Source organism: Rissa tridactyla, chromosome 1, assembly GCF_028500815.1.
Source record: "Rissa tridactyla isolate bRisTri1 chromosome 1, bRisTri1.patW.cur.20221130, whole genome shotgun sequence".
Lineage (NCBI taxonomy): Eukaryota > Metazoa > Chordata > Aves > Charadriiformes > Laridae > Rissa > Rissa tridactyla.
Window position 1 is genome coordinate 117345755 of NC_071466.1, and position 18193 is coordinate 117363947.

Sequence of the window (18193 nt, forward strand, 5' to 3'; positions counted from 1 at the left end):
CAACAGGAGACTTGACGGATTCAGGAAGCTTCTTAAGGAAGATAAATCCTTATTTCTGTGTTTGGACATATTTTAACTGTCCTGCTGCTACAAGCTTTCTTGAAAGTGGTGTGCTCTTAAAAATATAGCCAAGGCCAAATGTTTCCAGGAATTTTTCAGCAAGCTGTGATGCCAGCTGTCCACAGAGGCACTCGTTCTCTGCCAAAACATGGTGCCGAGATCCCTGTGCTGGCCGCACACAAGTCATTTCCAGACGAGCTGCTGGCCTGGGCTCGCCGGTGGCTGCTCCAGCTCGCCTCCCTCCCAGCCTCACCGCAGCAACCCGCCCAGACCCAAGCAAACATGCCAGCTTGCTCAGAAATCCCAAATGCTGACTTCCACTGCACCGCATGGATGTGCTATTTGGCATCCTCGTTCTTCAAAGAAATTACAGTATTTGCATACATTCAATGTGATTCAGCAGCAGTGTGGGATATAGACACGTAGAAGTGCTGTGCAGGGTGTACTCCATCACCCCTCCTCCCCAGGCATTCCACTTCCTCTAATTCTCCCCCAACTTTCCCATCTGAAGCACTTTCCCTTATCTCCACAGCTCTCCTCACCACACACTTGATTTTATGCAGGCTGTCCTGGGCCTTATTTTTCCAAAAGCTGGTACTTTTAAAGGGGATCATGTTGCAATGCAATAATAAACTGAAAGAGAGAAAGGCATGCTCAGAAGCTGCAGACTATTCTGAAACTGTGAAAAGGAGAAAAGATAAAGCCCAATCTGCACTAGAGAATTTTTGCCAGCATAGCTGGATCCCAGATCTCAGACATAGATGGTTTATACAGGCCTGGAACAAATGCTTTTTTGACATTAGCACTTATGCCAATTTAGTGAGCGAACTAAGCTCTTCTGGCTAAGACATTCAGTTGTGTCAATGTCAGGATTTAAATCCCTTAAAAAAAATAATAAAAAGCCCCACACAATTGGCAAAGCATATGAAAGCAGCAAATGAGGGCTTCCTAGGTATCTGGTACCCCCTCCCTTTGAAAGATACACTCCCTAGACAGAGGTTTCCTGTGGTGCTTATGGAGAATCTGATCAGTTGCCTTACCACATTAATGCTCTGCCTCAGGAGAAAGCACGTATAAGAACGCTCTATGTTTTGTATTACCAGCACTGCGGCCCCCCATGCAGAGTACAGCACAAGTCACATCCTTTTTAGTACAGACACAAGTTTGAAGGCACAGAATCTGGATTTTGAAAAGATAACCCCCAACCTAACCGTACACACTGAATAAATCAATCTTAGCAGAAACATCTGAAAAACATTGCAGCGCCAGTTAGGAAGCACCATTTGCAACTGTACAATTATACCTCTCCGCCCCTTCACTACGTGAGCTCTACCAACAGGAGCCTCTGTTTACCTCTGAAGGAGGCTAATAGCTTGGATCTCTATGGGTTGGCACAGTACCACATGGTGTGGTTGAGTCCACTGTGAGTCAGTCCAACCACAGCTATATAAGCCAGCCTGACCTGAGGACAGTTTAGTTACTGCTCCTAAAATGAAAACTCCTGGGCCGGTTCCCAGGTTAAGATTTTATCTGACAGCTCCAATACAGGACCCTCCTGTGCAACACTCTGTAAGACTTTCCCAGCCTTCCACCTGTCTGTTTGGAGCTCCACCTGTGCTCTCAAAGTTCACTTTTTCCATGCTAAGCTTTTGCGTAGCAGTTTTGAGGAAGACTGTTCATTACAGACCATACAGACCACCCTCCACAGCTCATGCTCATTGCTTCCTGGGGGTCTGCAGCTTGCCAGTCTTTCAGGCAGCACAGGATCTGTTGTGCCATTCGCCTATGGCATGTTCTTCTCCACGAGATGGTGGAGAGCAGGGTCCAGTTCCCTTTGCTACCTAGACAAACTGCAGGAGCCTGCACTTGCCCTTCCACTACCCTTTATAGGGTCTGTGCCTAGAGCTGACGTTCTTCACTGGTGGAAGTCACCGGGGCAAGGCAGCCTGGCACTCTCTGACAATAAAGCATTGTCTGAAGGAAAAAACAAACATTCCTCCACAACAAAATCCTTTCCCACGGATGCATCACTTTGAGAAAGCTTTCAACAAGTTCTGCCTGTTTTTTCTGGCAGCATGTAGATTACTTCCTCTCTGTTTTTCCCAAGGAGACTGACCAAAAAAAAAAAAAAAAAGGACACCAAACCATTTCAAGTTCTACTTCCGCTAAAAAGTTGATGCCTTAATTTTCCTCCCACTTCCAAACCCACCAACTTTAAGGACTATTTTATTTGTTTTGCTTAAAATACTTCTTGGCCAGGGCTACATGTGCATCACTCAAAGGAAACAGCCTGAATTGTCTCAGTCCTGATAAAGAAAATATTAGAGAACTGCTGTTTAGTGCAAACCCAATGCAGATTTTACTGTCTCATAGGGTTATTCCATCACATATGGATAACAAGACCTAGGGAAAGAGCTTCAGTCTATGAGATGGTCAGGTGAGGACTAGAATGACATGGTGAAAAGAAGCACAGGGAAAGACACTGGGAAGTATGTGGTAAGATAGTCTTTATAAAAAAGCATAAGTCTCCGAAAGCTAGGCAGAGATGAGATGGCAGATTATGTGAATTTTGCCATCTCTCCAAACTGTAAGTGATTAACCACAGACTTGTACTATTCTTATGTCACACAGAACCCCTGCTGCAGAGGAGGAGCACACTGACGCGTCACCTTCACTGTTCTTCCAACAAACTCTTCTGAGATCAGCTCTCCTTCAAAGCTGCCCCGGTGAGCACACAGCAGAAAAATAAATATCCTACTGTTGTCCCAGGTGATAGTTTGAAAATGATGTCTTCTTATACTGTAGATTGAAATAGAGATCTTTTCCAGACACATATTGGAAGATATTGATTTATTTTTGTTACTGTCTGGGAGTAAACAAGATAGTTTCTTCCAGTTGAATAAAAGCTTTCACAATTATTATATAATAAAAACCACATTTGACAAAATTCACAAGAAACTAAGACATAAGGTGCCCACGTTATCTTAGAAGTCAGGAGCTATTCCACCAAAATGCCTATTAATGAGAAAACTTTTTTTTTTTCTTTTAAGTTGAACTCCTCCTTGTAATAGAGTGTAAAATAGCATAATAGAGTGGTAGGTATATCAGTGAAAAAGGTTTGTGACTTACAATTGTGCACGCGTGTGTTTTCAGAGGGCTGGCAAAGAACACATGACCCCAAAGCATAAGGATGAATGGGAAGCAAGAGAAACAAGGCTGCATTATATTACTGTTCAAATGAATTAAAACTACCTCCAACCTCCTTGCTCCAAAACTGCTTTGTGATTCCTACAGGCTTCAAGACCTTAATGTGAATGGCAGTGTTTTGAAACACAAGCAAAAGCATTCCGCATTTTCACTTTGCTGTACAAATTTTGTTGCTAATCATTAAAGCAAGCAACTCCTACAGTGTGAAACTAGCTGTACAAATTATATAGAGAGATGGGTGAATAGTCATTTTGATACATTGCCAATCCAAAGAAAAACTTGAAACAAAGAAGACAAACAAAAACCTTGCTTTTTCTTCAACAGAACTAAAATAAAATTTTTAAACATCTTTTCTTAATACAGAAAGGAACTTTTCAGGCTCTTAGATGCAAGCTCAAGTAAGGATAGGTGCCAAAGAGCAGGGATAGGAAGTGAGTGGCCCACTCATGATATGGAAAGTCCTAAGTTCAGATCCCGACCACCCATCCAAAGGGGTATGTAATTCCAAGGACAGAGTGCTGACCACATGGTTACATGGCACTTTGGCTGTCTGTATAGAATGCTTGCCATCATGAAGGTACCATTTTGCTCATTGTAGAGCTTACACAGGTGAATGGGGTGCCCAGACACTGCTTCATTTCTCAGAGATATTTATTTACAGAACTCAGAACATCAGCGGCAGAAGAGATGGCAGGAAGCAGCTCCCACAAGCACTACGGTCCAGGACCTGGTCCTCTGGGGCTGTTCCACACCATATACAATATAAGAGGCAACTATCCAGGCCACTATCCTGACAGCTCTGGACTAGGGATTCAGACCAGCCTCAAATAAGAGAGGAAACTGAAACCCCTTATCTAATGAATTATAGAAATAAGTCACTGCCATCTCCTCTGGAGAATTATGAATACGGTTCTGAAATTTTCCCTTTCTCTAGCCAAAATGATCAAATTCATAACAGGTTCACATTCCAGTCACTCAACAACTGAAGCTGCATTTGGGAGGCATGCTTACTGTTTTATATAAGCAAGTCTGTCATCTTGCGGACCATGCTGTTCTTGCTGCTCCTCTCCCGCTCCCCCCCGGCCCCTGCCACCCAGAGGGCTGGCTGAGAAGCTGGCTTGCCTCCCTCCCATCCCCCTCAGCTAGATTAAAACAGATGGCAGAGGCACATAAAATAAAGCGCAAACACAGATGAGTGACTAATTTTCCAAAAGGAGACAAAAAACCAAACCCTCAACTTCCAACACTAGAAGCAGCAAGGAATGCATAATTACTTTCTGAACATCATTCTTCCATATACCAAATGCGGCAGTTGCTACAGATATGATGACAATAAGCAGGGGAGGTATCCTCCCGGCAGGCTTGACAAGCAGCATAGGGCTACACTGCAGTCTAACAGATGCAAGTAGAGAACATGGCAACGGCATCAAGGAGTGCATCACAGACTAATCCCACCTATGTAGCAACACTGCTTCACAGACAGGTTTTGCTGAGCTCCCTGCTCATGGTTCACAGAATGGTAGGAGTTGGAAGGGACCTCTGGAGATCATCTAGTCCAACCCCCTGCCAGAGCAGGGTCACCTAGAGGAGGCTGCACAGGAACGCGTCCAGGCAGGTTTTGAATGTCTCCAGAGACGGAGACTCCACCACCTCTCTGGGCAGCCTGCTCCAGTGCTCTGCCACCCTCAAAGTAAAGAATTTCCTCCTCATGTTGAGGTGGAACTCTTATGTTCAAGTTTGTGCCCGTTACCTCTTGTCCTGTCCCTGGGCACCACTGAGAAGAGTGGTTACCTGCCTGAGTTTAAAGCTAGCTCAAGCGGTACCTCCCCAGGAACTGCAGTGACACCTTTGAAATGCAGGAGGCAAGGAGCTGCTCCCCATGACAAAGGCACAGGAGCCTCTGTACTTGTTTTCAGCTACCTGCCTCTGGCACGTAGGGTTGCCAGGTTTGGGCTTTGAGAGTCTGGTATTTTGCAGACTAGAAAACACAGTGCGCTTGGTAACGCTCATGAAGTAATGAAGCAAGGACCAAAGCCTCCTGGAGGGAGATGTGTCAAAGGAGTCACAGCCAGCACGCTGCAATTTGTACAGCCTCAGTAGGAAACATGAAGGTGAGTTAATTACATCAGGGAGATGAGGACAGAAGCTATTTCAGTGCTTCACTCTACCCCTTTACCAGAGATTACTGCCTTTGTTTTGGTCCTGACAGAGCTGGTGCTTGCATCTCTCTTGCCTGCATCCAGTGGCAGAGGGCAAGTTCACCTTCCCTGGCAGCTTGAGCAAGTCCTTAGACTTCGTATTTCAGCTGCTTCAGTGGAAGCGCTACCTCCCTCCAGTTGATTTTGCTCCAGGAGCAGTAACATGAGAGAGCAGACATATGGGGTGGTAACTTTCAGGGCTAAGCCTGTCAGACTTTGTCATTTTAGCCATTTGGGATTATTTCTGTTGGCTGAAAGAATTTAAAGAGCCATCCAGAAAACTAAAGCAAGCATCATCTTTGTTGTGCCTGACACAAAACATACTGCAGCATATCATTTTGCCAACACAAGGACTCTTAGACTGTAACATGGCTAAGAAAAGCATCGAATGCAGGTTTACTACGCAACTTCTGTGCCTTGCTTTCAAGGCACAGAAATGGACTTTTCTTTGCCATTCTGTAGGAAATCAGAGCACCAGCGCTCAGGCAATAAATGGACTTGTGCATCTCTAAGCTGGAGGCACCTGTTCTCCAGGACTCTCAGATTTGTTTCCTTCATGTGTTAAACTGATATCCAGGGCACACTGCAAAGCCTACTGATTTACCTGTGCTTCTCTTGAGGGGTGGTTGGGAGGCAGAATTCCATATTATCTTTAGATGATATTAGTTCAATTGATTTATCTGTGATTATCAGTTATTTGTGGTCTGTGTTTTTAGGAATGGGTCTGTTGTGACCTTCTACAAGTGGAAATGATAGCTCCAGTTAATGGAGACTCAAACAGCAAAACCTAAACAGCTTTTGAGATACTCCCCCAGCCTACCAATACATTTCAGTCCAGAATGTGCCCAGTTCCATGGACTGAGACGGTACCACCCAAAACAGGGAAGCCAAAGCATTGCTTCAGCATGCACATACAGATATTTGCTGACAGATTCATAACGCTACCTCCACTTAAGTAGCAGATACAGAGGATTAAAGAAAAAAAGAAAACTAAGAAAGAAAAAAGATGTCTTAAGCATGCAGAAACACGGACTGGGTATGGAAAGCTGGCAGTCTTGTGATTTCTGCTTCGCACTTCAAACTGCTGATAGACATCTACTTTACACTCCAGGAACGGCAGGTTTGCAGCAGCTGCCTTCAGCTGGCAAGTAACTTCTCTTACAAACCTGCCAGTCACCCCTGCCTTGTCCCAGGGGATGCACTATAGCTTTAGGACCCTTAAAAAGAGTTATTAGAAGAAAAGAACTTAAGGACAGCACACTAAGAATCAAGTGAAAGTGCTCCTCTCCTCTTCCTCATCTGTTGGGATGCTAGAGTTTAGGCTCAACAAAGTACATATCCCTTATCAGATCCAAGTACAAGCTCACCGTTCTTAGACAGATTTGTTTAATCCAAAAGAGGATTATTTCCCTCTACTTATATTTAATATGATGGATCATCACTAAGCTAATTGTCATAAGTATATCATAGGGTTGGTATCTAAACACACACAGCCACATTAGGAAGGATTTTTACAAGCTCATAAATACTGGTTTCAAAAGCAATTTTAGCTCCCAAGCAAGGCTGGTACTTCCAACTACTTTACCCTTCTACGGTTATTTCAGTCTTACCTCTAGTAAGCATCTGGTCAGCCTATACAGGACTAAATGAAAAAAACCCAGGATAGCTGAAAACAAGTACAGTCTTCCCTTTCATTGGGGAAAATAAGTTTGTAGGACCCATTTCCACCTGAGCAAGAAAGCTAGACCTTTCTAACTGGCTTACAGATCAGTTTGGCCAATAGAGCAAGGGATCCTGCTAGCAGGTGAAACAGGTCATCATTTCAAAGCCAGCTGAAGCCTGTTTGAGTGAGAGACACAGGAGGATTTACCTGTGCCACTGGCACAACTTTGTATTTACTTAATGCACAAAGGCTATTATGTCTGTAGCATTTTAAATACCCCTAGTTCAATCAGTTGCTCATTTTGCTTTCTGAGTACTGTTACGGTTTTTAAATAAAAGACACATTTTGCTAGGAACCCACATGGAAAAAAGCAAGCAAACACCCCCCTCTCAGTACACTCAGAAAACTTGTATTCAAAAGCAGTACTTAAACTCTAATCAGCAAGTTTTCTCACTGCCTGTGCTTAAAGCAATATAAAACAAACCAGGCCCAAAAATCAAGAGCTGTAAACTTGTAGTTCAGTCTAAACTCAGAACCCCAAAGAGCAGGATCGTGATGCCCTTCCCAAAGGCATTTTCAGCCATGTTACTCCAGCAACCCGTGTTCCATATTATTTTCCAGGTTTACTCAAAGGCAGAGGAGTGCTGTTTTGCAAGCCTGTAAGGACAGACTAATGCTATTGAACAAGATCAATCTTATTACTATTTTGTAAATCTCGGACATAAATGGGTGGGTTTGGGCTTAATAATACACACATATGCTCCTGCAAAACTGAGAGCACCAACAACATTTCCTTTTCTTTGAGTGCCCACTAGACAAATTCAATGTTTACTTTTGTGATAAGGCTGCACAGACATTTTCCCCCATGCCTGCTAAACAAGATGAGTAGGATGATATATGTGCTTTTACAGAGAAGGAAGTACTTACGTTCTGGTGACCTTAACATGCCATATGTGGGAGGGAAGAAAAAAAGATTTGTAGAAGTGGCTAATTCCTCAAAAAGAATGTTCATGTATCCAAGATAACAGACATGCTATCTTAGGTGAACAGCAGCTTCCTTTGTTTACAGGGTTCTTATTCAACAATCAAAGGCTAATGTTTTAATGGGTCAACTGAAATACCCTACTTGTATTTTAATGGCAATTATAGAATAATTTACTGTCTTAAGATCAATAAAGTACAAGACTTCATTTTCACCAATCTTAAATTCAGGACAATATAATGCAATCAAAGCTTCAAGTCTTTCAAAAGTTTTCCAACAGCTGCATGTTGAAAAGGTAATAATAAAAGACAACACTTCCAACTGCAGCAAGAGCAATTCTACGGAATTTTATATATCGATGATAAACTGATAGATTCAGTTTAGTCCTTCAAGAGGGGCACTGAGTTGCCAGTTCCACAAAAGTAGCCTTAAAGACATTTGGACTGTAATAATTGCTTTGAAAACAGTTACCTGTCACTGCTGAACCCATTTTATAACTGTTGAAATACAGATTTCTCTTCATTTCAGCTTGGCTGCAAGTTTGTTTTCATTCACCGAAGTAAATTCACTGCTCAGAGAAGAGAGCTCCAAGTCTTCCATGCTTCGTTTTGAAGTCTCCTGTCAAGTATGTGGCCACAGGGAGATGGCCACACCACGGGGCAGAGGGACTGTGCCTGCTCCGTGAGGCAAGAGCTGGTAGACTCACAGGGGGACAACAGCAAAGTCCAAGCTGGAAGTACAGCGTGTCATTACACCAGTATGCCCACACCACCCAGGGGTATCACCTGAGATTAGATCTTCCCTCCACATATAAGAGATAATTCATGCTACTAAAAGAAGGCAATGCAAATATGCAAAGTAGGGTAGCAGGAAAGTACTCCTTTAGCTATTTTACAGAGAACTAACTGAAGCACTTCAATGAATTTGCTCAAAAATTGACAGGGAAAGCCTACAGCAGAGGAGCAGAAGCCAACTCTCCTGCATCCTAATCCAGTGCACTGATTACAGGAATATCCTTCATACTCCTAAAAGTGGTTCGGTTGCTTGCAGAGGACAGAAGCCAGTCATGGCCAATGACTGAATTGAGTTCAACTTAGCAAGAGACAATCCAGAATAAATTCATCCTGGAAGTGATCAAAAGAGAGAGAAGCAGCAATCCTTAAATGCTGCCAGTGTCTCAACTCCACATATTTATAAAACTTTTATAGCTAATGATCACCCAATAACCTTGCGCAAATTCCCACCACAGTTAGCAGAGGACCCCCATCCCACTCGGACAGGAAAGCCACCATACCTTGTGTGTAACTGGCAGTCCTAAGCAGCACAGCCCACTGAATGGCTCTGTAACCTCAAAAGGAGCCACTACCTTGGAGGGCAGACCTTGTCACCATACTGCTGTCTCCCTTGGATGGAGCCCCGCTCTTTGGTCTGCACACAACAGTCCATGGGGACCACTCTGGACACCTCCTGCCGGGGCTGCAAGGGCAACAGAAGAGGGTCTTAACGCTCCATGTAGGAACCAGAGGGCATCTGCCCAGATCAAAGAGCAGGTTATGTCTCACGAACAGGAGATGCCAGCACAATTATCTAACAGTAGTACACAAAAAACTCAGTGTGGTAGTCTTCATTACTGCTGTATTTCTATGCTAGCAGCCTGAATGAAATGTGGGTGTACCAGCTGATAATCTTAAAACCACACAGAGAAGCATAATCAATGCACATGGCAAGTACGCACATTTCCATCACTTCTTTGCTTTCTTTCCAAGCACTTTCCATGCTTCTTAAAAGAGCCTCCAGATCACTGCAGCACTAAGGAAACCTACTTATTCCTACACACCAGTTTTGCTAACCCACCCATACTATTTTCCTTACTCCGTGGCCTCAAACTGAATAATCTTTCAAAAGCTATTAATCAGCTTTCATTATCTCTCAATTGCTTTTTGCTTGCTTGCAATTAAGGACTAACATCCAAAGATTAGAAATTCATAAGGTAATGAACCATAATGAGTAACTGTTCTAAAATATGATCAACTGCTGGATATCAACAGAAGTCTGATTTTTTCCCAATAAACTTTTTTTTTTCCCCATGTATTTATACAAGCTCAAAAATGAAGATTTATTTAGCAGAAGTTGAACATTCGCCAGAAAATACTATATGTGTCTATTTCTTCTCTGGAAGGCAGCTAGCTATAGACAAAAATATCTGCAAACTAGCAATTACTGTGGATTCAGAAGGTTTTAAGGTGACACCGACATGAGGAAAGATCTATTTTCATGTGCATGAAGTGTATTTCAAGTTCAGGGAGAGGGACACAGAGAGAAAGAGAGCACATGCATGCTGTAATTAGCTCATGTACAGGACAAGATTATGCCCAGCATTTGTAAATATCACCACATAAAATACATTTCCTTTCCTTGTTCTTCCACACAATTAAATGTTGGTCAAGCAATGTTAAAAAACGTTTTGAGTAGGTCAATAGCATATTAAACACTGCCTAGGTTAGAATATCAAACCAAATTACTGAGCTGGGTCCAAGGTTATCTATGGTATATGAGATTTTTTTTAAGCCACTCCAGCATAATACCAAAAAGCTTTAATTATGTTAATTTTTTCCTAAGAAAAATTATTAATTTATTTTACATATTTCCCTACATGTGGCATCCAAAGCAACAGAAATGCACCCCACTCACTACACCCCAAAATTTGTCAGACAAAATCCCACTTAGGTGTTCATCAGGTAGATCTTACACACACAAGAAATTGCAGGTCAAAACTTGTAACAGGACAAAATCTCATCTTCTTATGTGAGTTACAAGCTCTAGTCTAAAAAGCTACAAACACCTAGTTCAGCTGCAGTCCATAGAGCGCTCAGAAACTCTTCTTGATAAGAAAATAGGGTGCACACACCCAGAACATAACCGAAATTTTTTTCATCAGTATTTCCCAGCTTTTTGCTTCCTGCAGAGCCATAAGAGAAGTTATACTGTTTCTGTAGAGAGTCATTAGCAGAACAACCAGCATCCAAGTTTTCTGCAGTTTTCTATGTCAGCAATCACAGAATAGCAAAGCTTGATGAAAAGTAATGATATTCTCAAGATTCTAATCTATTGTAATATTTCATTCCGACAATATGCCAACCATTTGAAGCTTTAAAATATATTCAGCTGTTTCATTTTAGAGCTGTGTAAGAGGAAGCACTAAAATGAAACTTTCAACATGCAACTGTTTCTTCTCCTGTACTGCATTGTACTGCAATGTTTCACGTTTCTGTTTTCTCATGAAAACTATGTCCCAGTTTATAAAGCCCATGGTTTTCTATACATAAGGAAAGACACACATGCTTATGGGGAAAAAGGAGTTTATACAGAAAAAAGAAGTATTGTGCCCGCTTCCTGTGGATTAAAGTTTTCAACGGTCATTGCACTGCTTAGCGGAGTAGACAGGGCTAGCCGAAAAGCAGTATTAGTACTTCCTTTAGGATGAGACTGTCCACGTTTAACCAGTTTCAAGGCTCCGCTACAATCCAGTCAGAGTAAGCATTTAGCAGGAGGGCTGGCTCAGCAGCCCAGGGGCCACAATGATGCCACTGCCCTGCTTGAGGAACACGCTGGTTTCTCCATGCAGCAGCCCACAGGGCAGTGCCATCTCAGGCGCCACAGCACACTCCTCTCCCCTGCCATACAAACATGCCCTTCCAACAGCACGACCAAGGAGAAAGAGGAGGCCCCTATTCTGGAGGCAGAGCATCCCATGTAGTGCTAGCCAGGAAAATCTCTGTCCGGAATCAGAATCACTTCTAATGATAAGTCTGAGGTTCTTGTAAGTTTGGGGCCCATAGTCTTCTAAGACAACAAAAATCAAGACTTCCTGGAGACTGACGATGCACTTTCTGAATGTTTTTACTTTTCCAACAGGTAACTGCTACGGGTAAAGATCACCTTTAAAAGGGAACATGGATTTAATAAACTCAACTGAACAGAACAGTACATCAGAAGAACTGTTCAAATGGGTGACATCCAAGATTCTCATTTCCATTACCCTGTCTGTGCTTGCACTAATGACAACAGCCATCAATTCTCTTGTGATGACTGCAATAATTGTGACAAGAAAGCTCCACCACCCTGCCAACTATTTAATCTGCTCTCTTGCAGTGACTGATTTCCTTGTGGCAGTCCTAGTGATGCCTTTCAGCATTGTCTACATTGTAAAGGAGACCTGGATCATGGGGCAAGTGGTGTGTGACATTTGGCTGAGCGTGGACATTACTTGCTGCACATGTTCCATCTTGCATCTCTCTGCCATTGCTTTGGACCGGTACAGAGCAATCACAGACGCTGTGGAATATGCACGGAAAAGGACACCTAAGCATGCTGGCATCATGATTGCAGTGGTATGGATCATATCCATTTTTATCTCCATGCCGCCTTTGTTCTGGCGGCACCAGACAACCAGCAGGGATGACGAATGCATCATCAAACATGACCACATTGTTTTCACCATTTACTCTACATTTGGCGCCTTCTATATCCCGCTGGCCTTGATTCTGATCCTTTATTACAAGATATACAAGGCAGCCAAGACATTTCACAGAAGAAGCGTCAGCCGGATTGTAAGGGAAGAGGTAAATGGACAAGTGCTTTTGGACGCAGGTGAAAGAAGCACCAAATCAGCTTCAATGCCCAGCACAGCGGAGAAGACATCAGATCCCCTGGTAGACTGCGATAAAATCAATATCACCCTACGGAGTCCCAGGTCTGAATCTAAGCACGAGAAGTCCTGGAAAAAACAGAGAATTTCTAGCACAAGAGAGAGAAAGGCAGCAACTACTCTGGGTCTGATCTTGGGGGCATTTGTGATCTGCTGGCTCCCTTTTTTTGTAAAAGAAGTAGTTGTTAATACCTGTGAAAGATGTTACATCTCAGAAGACATGTCTAATTTCCTAGCATGGTTGGGATATATAAATTCCCTTATTAACCCTCTAATCTACACAATCTTTAATGAAGATTTCAAGAAAGCCTTCCAGAAGCTTGTGCGGTGTAGGCAATATCTTTAAGAGCTTTTGTTCATGTAAGGAGAATATACTAATTGTTTTTTTAACCTGTATAAATTTATATAACTGAGATGACATTTGTTGTATTTAAGGAAAAGCACCAAGACTCTGTATTTACATTACGACTTTTTTGTATCAGTAGTACTGGGAGCATAAATTGCCCAGGTTTTAAGAGATGGATCATATGGGATCAGTTTTGCTCTGGAAAAAAGAGGTAGCATATTGTGGCTCTGATCCAGTTGGGATTTGCACAGCTGCCTAGCTTGAAGCATAAGGTATTACCTTAAATATGAAGGAAATATACACTTGAAGTAGACAAAGAAAGAAATTTTTTTTTTTTTTCAGAAAAAGGCAAATAACTCTCAATCATCAATGAAATTTTAAGTAAAACAACACACAGGTTTTAAACCCTAATCACAAATAAGACAGAAAATACAACTTGGAATTAAGACGTGTTTTTATTAGTTTGGCACAGGCCTGCAACATAGAGCCAAGCCATTCCCAGCGAAGGGTAGTAGCTTTAAACATATCTAGCATCATCCTATGTTGATTAGCTGCAGCTGCAGCCCTGCCTTCTCCCAGAGATGAAGAACTTCCCTGTGTTATGCCCTTGTAGCAGCCCAGCAGCAGGCAAGGCACTTCCATGGGTTACCATTTTCATAGCGAGCCATTGCTTGCCCATGACAGATGTGGACATAGCCCCAAGAGAGACAGCCAGACAGTTGGGGCACCCCCGGTGAGCTGGGTACATGTAGTGCCCAGTGCTCTGAGACACCGCTTCAGTAGGGACTAGGGAGAGTTAAGCTCATAAAGAGCAGCTGGTCCTTATGGAGATGTTAGAGGGGATGAGATACTCCTTTCTTCATGTCCTCATTCCTACCTCACACGCCTGGCCAGGTATGGCCCCAGGGACTTTCTCAGTACCAAATCCAGCTACACAGTTTGTTTCAGGGCCCCCCGGAGCATTGATGATGGTGTGTGGCTTAGTGAGGTTTGGTTGAGGGTCACCTAATGAAACACTTGGGCTGACAGCTCTGGCTCAGTATGTTCAGCCCTTCACCCCCAGCAGCCTGATGTCCTCCAAGTCCTTTCTCGACTGCCTGAAGCATTAGGGCTGTGCACCCTTTTTCCAGGCATGTGAGAAAGCGGAGACTGACCACAGTGCTGGCAGCGTGGCTCTCTGGAAACGGCTGTGCAGCAGCTTCTCCAGGAAGGGCAGGGGGGGCGACCCAGTCTGCAGTGCACACCTCGGCAGGGGATTCTGTGGGATGCTCACTGCCTGTCACCTCTAAACCCCTCCTTCCCCCAGAGCATCCATCCCCCAGTTCCATGTCCCCAGTCCCAGCAGAGCTAAAAAGACCTTGTAGGCACTTCAGCCAGCGCTGGCAGCTGGTTCTGTCAAAGATAACCACAATGAACAAATCCCTTTGTGGGCTGCCTTCTAAGGTCTCAAAGATGCCCCCTTGGCCAATCTTGATTTACATGCTCTAGATGCCAAACCACAGCCCTAATGAGTGCAAGAATACCTCTCTCCTCAAAAGCAGCAGTGCAAGTTTGCCAACAGCTAAAGGTACTAACGGAGCAGTGGGCTTTTACCCCTGAGTGCAGATGAGTCGCTAAGAGCCACATCTAAGCCCGGGGATGGGCTGTGCACTTTTCAGGACAAACAGATTCAGGCTGTGTCACGAAGACCCCGGCTTTGAATTCATTGCCAGCCATTCAACGCTGTCTAGGAGGAATCGGGATTTGAGGCTCCTTACAGGAGCAAGCACTATTGTCATCAGCAGCAGCCTCCTGCAAAGGCACTCTGATTTGGCACATGGGCCAGCAGCTTAGGGACATCAAAAAGAAGCTGAGACATGAGATCACTATGCACACCTGTAGTTTGGGAAAGCTATTACCAGTGTTTGCAGTTGTTCTTCCAAGAGACTCTCAGCGGTTTGCATTAGACAAGAAAACCCAGAGAGAAGCCATCACTGTTGTTTCTCTCTCCCCCTCTCACTCCCATGTATTACAAGCGCTGGAATTCCATAATTTTTGTATTTCACTCACTAGCTACCAGCTGACACAACAGCTGTCTGAGGTGTTTCTTGCAAGATGACGAGGTCTGAAATCTGAGATATTTAACTAATTTGTTTCTGTCACTTACGACTTACTGTATTCTGCTTTCACGTCAAGGTCCAAATGAGAAGCTATTCAGAAGTACTAGGAACAGTGCACTTGCTTTAATTTTGCTTGATTTTAACCCAGCCAGGAATCTAATGGAAAGCTCACTTGTCATGCCATGTAGCTCTAGCGCAGCAGTAGCACAGATACATTTTGAAGATACTAGGATGCGACAGAATGGAATTTGGCTCATGCTCAGTGCAAGCTAGCGTACTTTACTACCATTGCAGTCAGAGCACAGCCTCTGCAGCTCCATGACCTTGACAATGGCTGTATTATGCTGAAAGAAAAAAAAAACTGCTTTAAACATCAGCTGTGCTCTACTGTCTCCAGAAAGAGCCGTGGAATTCAGCTTTCTAAAAGGATTAGCAGAAGGCAGCAAAGAAACCCCCACTGAAACATTTAAGATTGAAGACCTCTGTTTCCCACGTTTCCTGACTACTGAGTCATAACATTGGATTTGTAGGGGCAGGGCTTCCTCCCCTGCTTCTCCCTTTATGACTACTGGAGGGTAGAGTATATTGTTTATCCTCTTACATGTAAGAAGTTTGACAATATTTTGTGAAATCAAATTGGAAAAAAAACCAGGAGATGCTTTCGAGGAGAAAAGATACTTAAAATACTCATATTTAAATAATAATGGATTAAACTCAAAGAATGGAACGATATGTAGATAAACAGAAAATAGCTGTCATTTATGCATTGTTAACAGTATTATACTCTGAATCTAATTAAGCTGCTAAACATTTCTCAAGATGCAGGGTGGTTTCTTTTGTATCATTTTCACTGAGCTGTATCTGCTCACCCTTCAACACCCCAGTGGTGGAAGATGCAACTACAAGAAATCTAAGCAAATGAGCAGGGAGTTATACTATTAAAAGCTCTTGCAGCTTCTGTACTATCATTTCTTGGTGTCTGACTGCAACTCATCACTCGTTCTCTAAGAGAATCCACTGTGCCGAACACTTTATCACACAACCCCACACTGTATCATTTCATCTCTATCATTTATCCATACATGGTGACGCGTTAAGAAAAAATTTGATTTCCTCTTCCAAAATGCATAAAGGTGAAGATTTCTGTGGGATGCTGCTTTCTTCTCCCCATGAGGTACACAGGCATCCACTGGAGCTTGGTACTGGATTCAAGGAGGAAGAGGGAGCAAGATTTTATGCACTGGAGATAAGATTTTTTGCAAGTAGCTCTGTGCCCTGTGAGAGTTCAGTCTCAGCAAATAGAAAAATTTATGTCTGGTTTCCTAATTTACATTAGAAGATTGTGTGTGTGTATTGCAGGGAAAGGGTTTACATCTCCTCTAGGTTTTGCGCAAAGCTTCCTGGATCCCTATCCCTGCTGCAGCTGCCCTCCCTGTTGCTGTTTGCTGCCCACCCATCCGCCCATCAGTTTAGATTTCTCACACCCAGAGAACTGGATTTGGAGCAGCTGACCTGCTCCCACTTCAGCTTTCACAGAGAATAATTCCTGAAGCAGCTGTGAACACTACATCCAGTTCAGGTGGATGGTTTTTGCTAACAGCAAGCGGTTAAATACACCTCATTATCGTGTACTCATTTCTTTGCCTTTCCTCCCTGCCAGATGCTTTATTGGTGTCCTTTCCTCTTGAGGATGGCATAACCCTACAAAGAGCTTGAGGATACAAATATACTTGTGTTTTAGTGATGCAGTCACACTTGTTAACGCATGACTGTACCACCCAGAAACACCCACCTCATCCAAATATGCTTTTGGCAGTCACTGTCTTCAGCTGGTGCCTAATTGTTCTTGGTGCTAGGGAGGTACATGGAAATAACTACGTGCCAAATTATTTTCTCCAGTAGTTACAAACTCAGCATATTTTTTCTAGGCAAGTACACATTACTATCTGGTCTTTGCATTTCAAATTCCCTTGCAGAAGGGAAACAGAAAATCACCACTGCAGCCATTGGAAGGAAGGGGTTTTTTGAACTCCACACACCAAAGAGTAAATGCTGCAAGAAAAGCATGAGGTAACACTTGTAGCACCCCTGTAAGGATTAAGAATAAACCTAACACTGTGTCTCATACAGAAAGAACTGCACGAGTGCGTGGGCAGCTGTTCTCCGATGGAGAGACGGGTCAGCAGTCACCTACTGGTCACAGCAGGCACTCACAAGCACTCCAACAACAGCTGAGCAGTAAATGGTGGCTGCTGGTGGTTCTCGTATTCCTCCTCCAAAAAGTGCTGCTGCATTACAGGGACAGTACTATCACTATCAGAACTACTAAAAATTACCAGCAAGATGTTGATATCTCCTCCCCTGTAAAATCCTGAAATGAATTAAACAGATATTTTTTTCTCAGGATTTTTCATTTGTCTTCTGGGGAGTCCGGGTCAAATTTCTTATTTTCCTCCTCAACCAGGAAGGCTAAACCTCTAAAAGAAACATAAACATTTCTTTGATCTAGTGTTTCTAGCCATCATTTAGTAATTCAAGAAATGAAAGCCTTGATGATACTGAGCTTGGCTAAGAAGAAAGATTCCAGAGAACAGAACATACAGAAGTCAGCAGCATTGGCATGAACAGTCAAGGTTACCAATTGAATTCAAAACACCCTTCCTCGTGTCAAATGCCTCACTCATAATTGGGTACCAATGATTGAAAGCAACCTCATATCCTCATGAACTTACTAAACTAGGTATTTCCTAAATTCCAGTTGTTGACTTCAAGTGAGTTATTTCTTAAGAACTTTGCAACTCAGGAAAATTTCAGAGGGAAATATTTTTAGGAAAGGAAAAATACTGTGTTTCATTAGCCAAACTACATTAGTACAATTACGTATCAAAAATCTTGGTTGAGGCAGAGCGAAATCAAAGAAGATGCTTATT

At 43.1% G+C, this 18193-nt stretch overlaps 1 protein-coding gene and 1 long non-coding RNA gene across 2 annotated transcripts in view; both read left to right on the forward strand.

The window, feature by feature from the left end:
• The window catches only part of LOC128915776 (uncharacterized), a 112427-nt gene extending 103579 nt beyond the window's left edge, over positions 1-8848 (forward strand). The window contains exons 3-4 of the long non-coding RNA XR_008468749.1: positions 2692-2786; positions 8639-8848. This is a non-coding gene — a long non-coding RNA (uncharacterized LOC128915776). The remainder of the gene's footprint in view (positions 1-2691; positions 2787-8638) is intronic.
• Positions 8849-12032: 3184 nt separating this feature from the next.
• On the forward strand, positions 12033-14816 carry HTR1F (5-hydroxytryptamine receptor 1F). Its single transcript, XM_054216556.1, has one exon. The coding sequence runs from the start codon at positions 12064-12066 to the stop codon at positions 13162-13164; it is 1101 nt and encodes a 366-aa protein (XP_054072531.1). The 5' UTR covers positions 12033-12063; the 3' UTR covers positions 13165-14816.
• Positions 14817-18193: the final 3377 nt, after the last annotated feature.

What these genes read in the sequence shown, in the direction of transcription:
- HTR1F (XM_054216556.1), top strand. Translation starts at nt 12,064, where the DNA reads ATGGATTTAATAAACTCAACTGAACAGAACAGTACATCAGAAGAACTG.